Source organism: Asparagus officinalis, chromosome 7, assembly GCF_001876935.1.
Source record: "Asparagus officinalis chromosome 7, Aspof.V1, whole genome shotgun sequence".
In the NCBI taxonomy this organism is placed as follows: domain Eukaryota; kingdom Viridiplantae; phylum Streptophyta; class Magnoliopsida; order Asparagales; family Asparagaceae; genus Asparagus; species Asparagus officinalis.
The window spans coordinates 29,854,270-29,858,860 of NC_033800.1; the positions used below are offsets into that span (position 1 = coordinate 29,854,270).

Here is a 4,591-nt window from a genome sequence, read left to right on the forward strand (position 1 = left end):
AGATCCCCTTCGAACTAAGATGATTTCTTAGTTATTTATAGAGGATTAAGGGGTGTAACCACCTCCTTAATTCGCTCCTAAGTGGGGCTAATGGGATGTAACCGCCCCTTAAATCACTCCTGAGTGGAGTTGTGATCCCCTCAAATCATGGGAAATGGTTTTAAAACCGTTCAGCTCGTGTTTGAACGAGTCAAACGCAAAATCCGTTTTCTGGCATGAATTCTGCATTCAAACGCAGTGTTTGGAAGCTCAGACGCAGCAATTGGAAGCTGTGTTGATAGCGTTGGAAGCTATGTTTATACCAATTTGGAAGCTGCGTTGGCAGCTGGATCTGAGCTGCGTTTGCAGCGTTTGGAGCTGAATGTGACCTGCGTTTGCAGCCAGGTTAAACCTGCGTTTGCAGCCAGGTTAAACCTGCGTCCGCGGTCAAATTGTTGTTGCGTCTTGATGATGGTACGCGGGGAGGACTTCCACGTCTTGGTTTGAAGAGACCGTCGATTTGTAGTCTCTTTCTGTCAGAGCGTTACAAAGATCATCGTTTTGTAATCTTTGCTTTAACTCTTTGATATGTGAGAGTCGTCAGATTGTAACTCCCGATATTGATTGTGAAGGTTGTTGATTAGAGCTTTCATCAGTTGTTGTGAAGGTCGTCAGATTGTAACCTTCATCGATCTACGTGAAAGTCTTCAAATTATAGCCTTCTGAAAGTCATCAGATTGTAACTTCCATCATCGGTGTTTAATAGGGAATCAGCTATCTATTGTAATTTTTAGACAACCTACACTTGTAACTATATATAGGACAACAAATCCATATACATGACAATAAAACGCTGACCTATATAGGCTCGCTACAGCTTGCACGATTGTGACCCTCCATGTTGCATCGAGAGCACTTAACAGGACAGGTGTTCAGTGACCTGTTGTTTATTCGTCTAGTGCATGGTCTATCACATCTTTTTTTGGTGAGAGGAGGCTTTAACACTCGCTCTTCTGGCAGTACAAAGCGCTTCTCGTAATCTAGGATGGGAAAGATGATCAATGCATAACTTGCTCTGAATGCGTCAACAATCATGTACCAATCACAATATTGATAAATTCCTCATCCTATCCATGTAATTGCAACGCACGTATGTTTGCAAGGAATGCGGGTGATGTCCCAGGACCTACAAGAACAAGTACGATTCTTCAAATCTACACGGCAAGTTTTATTGGACTCGATTTCCACAATATCTTCTGTCGAATGTTTAATTGCCAAGCAGCTACCATGCTGAATATTATCATACAGCACCATCTCCGCTTTTGGGCATAAGTATCCAGATCATTTCTGACCCACTAGCCTCCTTTCATGCATGCGCTCCATTATTTGCTTCCGTATGGTCTCAACCAAAGGTAAGATTCGCAACAATTGTGTCTTTCTTATCCAGCTGTTGAAGGACTCAGCAACGTTTGAAGTAACATGGCTATACCTTAACAACAAAACACTAACATTAATAATTAAACCATAAACTAAACATTAAAGGCCTAACATTAACAACAAATATTCTAAACTTAACAGCAAAACCCTAGCAGAATAACTATAATCATAACAATAAAAATCTAACATTAACAGAAAACTGTAGGATAACTCTAACCTTAACAACTATAACGGTGATGTAAGAAAATAACGTTGAAACCAAGCTATCTTACCTTATACCAGGAAAGTGCGCGTTTGCCCATCTCTCCGGGGAGTATTCCATTACAGTGACGTAAGCCCTGTGATCGATCGCTGCTAATTCTTTCATGTCACGTAAGCCCTGTGATCGATCGCTGCTAATTCTTTCATGTCATTATCCCATTCAGATATTGTGAACTTATAAGCCGCAGATTGTAACAGCTCGCATGTCATTATCCCATTCAGATATTGTGAACTTATAAGCCGCAGATTGTAACAGCTCGCCCAACGTAGTCATGACATTTGCCTTGTGCCCAAAATCCTTCATCTTCTTTTTGAAATTCTCGACTAGATGCAGAACACATCTTGAATGGAATGCATCAGGAAAAAATTCCTCGACTGCTGCCCTGATACCCTTGTTGTCGTCGGAAATCATTACCAGTCGATATGGAGGTTGGTAAGGATTTTCCCTATCATATAGTAATGTCCATAATCCTTGTAATAACCATTTCCAGTTAACCTTATTCTCTTGGTCGCATATGCAATAAGAAAGGGGAAATATTCCCTGGTTGCCGTCATACCCAATAGCACTTAGTAGTATGCCTCTGTAACAATCTTTAATAAATGTTCCATCCAAAAATAATAGAGGCCTACACCCAGCAATAAACCCTTTAATACAGATATTATAACTAATGAACAATCGCCTGATCCTCCCGTCATCAGCATCAATAACAACACGACTCACTGGATTAGTTGCATGCACCATGGATTCATACCTACATGAATATAACAACAAAGCAGTACATTTAGCAAAGGATTCATAACCATAACAAATAATCTTCAAACTTCACGACCAACACGTATACTTAACGACGAAGTAATAACTTTAACAACTAATATGTATAGTTAGCAACCAAAACGTAAGCAGTAGATTTAGCAAATGATTCATAACTATAACAATTGATCTTCAAACTTCACAACCAACACGTATACTTAACGACGAACCAATAACTTTACCAACTAATACGTATAGTTAGCAACGAAAACCTAAGCAGTAGATTTAGCAACGGATTCATAACCATAACAATTGATCTTCAAACTTCACAACCAACCCGTATACTTAACGTCAAATCAATAACTTTAACAACTACTACGTATAGTTAGCAACCAAAACATAAGAGTGGTTTCAGAAGAATAAAAAAGATAAGGATCATCTCAGTGAATCGTAAGCCTCATCATCGTCGCCGAACAGGTCCTGTTGAGCTGTCTCCTTGCTCCACCAAGCTTTATTGTAGTTAATCTTGATGCCAAAATTAGAGAGCATGTCATTCTTAATATCAACTGCACGAATATCTGGCCTAACCTTCAAAATAGCTTGTATTTGGCTAGCAATGAACTTCCTTGATGTCCTTGAGTTGCCAGCATTTGCTCTATGTTGACCGCATGTGTGGGTAGACTCGAAATTCTTTATGGACATGATAGACAAATTTCTGAGCGGGGAAGCAAACAACATCCAAGGGCAACCATGTGTGTGCTTGAATCGGCAATAGACTCTTATGCATCTTTGTTCATTATGGTAAAAATCATACTCGAACCGTTTAGCAATTGAATAGTATTGAAGTGCTAATCTAACTTCAGCAGCACTATCAAATTTCTGACCAACTTCACGTATGGAGGTGTGCCATTTAGTTGGGATCTTTGTTTGGTGATTAAGCATGTCTTCCAGCAGCCTGATCGAGTCGCCGGTGGGGTTGTCATTAGGAATACACTCATCATTATAGGTTTGGGTGAACGTGGTATCTGCGCACCATGGTTTTTCTGTCGGTATTGTCCTGAAGTAGTAATAAAAAATACATAACCTTAGCAACGAACTGATAACCTTAACAACGAACTCATAAACGTAACAGCCAACACATATCCTTAACAACTAACCCTTATACTTAAGGACAGACTCGTGACCTTAACAACAAACGTATATACTTAACATCAAACACCTTATCTTAGCAACCAACTAGTATACGTAATAGCCAACAAATAACCTTAACAACCGGTCCTTAACATAACATTGGCAACCAACTCATTATCTAAGCAACCAATGCATAAGGTTAACAACTAATGACAAAACCTATCAGTGAACTCAAAAGAAAATCTGGAGTGTAATTCCTACGCAGTTTCCAGCGTAGTCTGCGTGTTCTGTGAAGTTGAGGATTCCTCAGCGGAGGTAGCATACAAATTCGCGTCTGTAAATCCATTACGCCGACAATACTCGAACATCAAATTTAAGTCATCGTCATTGTCAATTGAAATACTAAATTTCTTTTCCCTTTCGCATATGAACTTCAGTGAAAGAGATTGCATTGGTATTTTAAGCATTTCCGCCACTTGATATCTCAAGCTGATTATTTCTGTATTCTTTTTTATAACGACGAATACACTGTCACTACCTTTGTTGCTTTTTTACCTTCGTTACCATGCATAGAAGAGATCCATCCGCCATTTTATTACAGAGAGTAGTTGAAGAATCGAAGAGGTTTTTATTGAGGAGAATTAAGTGGAAGGAACAAATTAGTTGGGGTAATAGAATGGGGAGGAACTCAGCGATTTTAGCTGGAAGGGGAATATATCTGGTGATAATTTTGGAGGGAAATGGGAATCCCCCAAAAAAAATCATTCTAATCATCATTTAATGCCTACAGTTGAAACGTCATGTTTCCGACGTGAGAGGGCGACGAACACAGGCTGCAAAGGGTATTTTGGATATTTTGAGTGGGGTTTAAACGGAATTACGCCTGAGGATTCGTTTTGGGAGCTGGAAGAAAACCGTGAGCGATTTTGGAGGCAAAGCACCCGTTGAAAAAGTCTTGGGGGGAGGGGGGAGCACGTTTTGTTGTGTTTTAGAGGCTGAAAGTATTTTCCCCCTTTTTTTCATCTTTCACAA

At 39.7% G+C, this 4,591-nt stretch overlaps 1 protein-coding gene across 1 annotated transcript; it reads right to left on the reverse strand.

Annotated features, from left to right (window-relative positions):
- LOC109846900 lies at positions 1,853-4,026 on the reverse strand. Its single transcript, XM_020416139.1, has 3 exons — positions 3,821-4,026; positions 2,904-3,485; positions 1,853-2,429 (listed from the first exon to the last, which is right to left on the reverse strand). Exons 1-3 carry the CDS (start codon positions 4,024-4,026, stop codon positions 1,853-1,855), a joined length of 1,365 nt encoding a protein of 454 aa, XP_020271728.1.

What these genes read in the sequence shown, in the direction of transcription:
- LOC109846900 (XM_020416139.1), bottom strand. Translation starts at nt 4,026, where the DNA reads ATGCTTAAAATACCAATGCAATCTCTTTCACTGAAGTTCATATGCGAA. An exon ending in CAGACTACGCTGGAAACTGC is followed by an intron (nt 3,486 to 3,820) that starts GTAGGAATTACA and finishes TTACTACTTCAG; the next exon opens with GACAATACCGACAGAAAAAC. An exon ending in GAGACAGCTCAACAGGACCT is followed by an intron (nt 2,430 to 2,903) that starts GTTCGGCGACGA and finishes ATATTCATGTAG; the next exon opens with GTATGAATCCATGGTGCATG.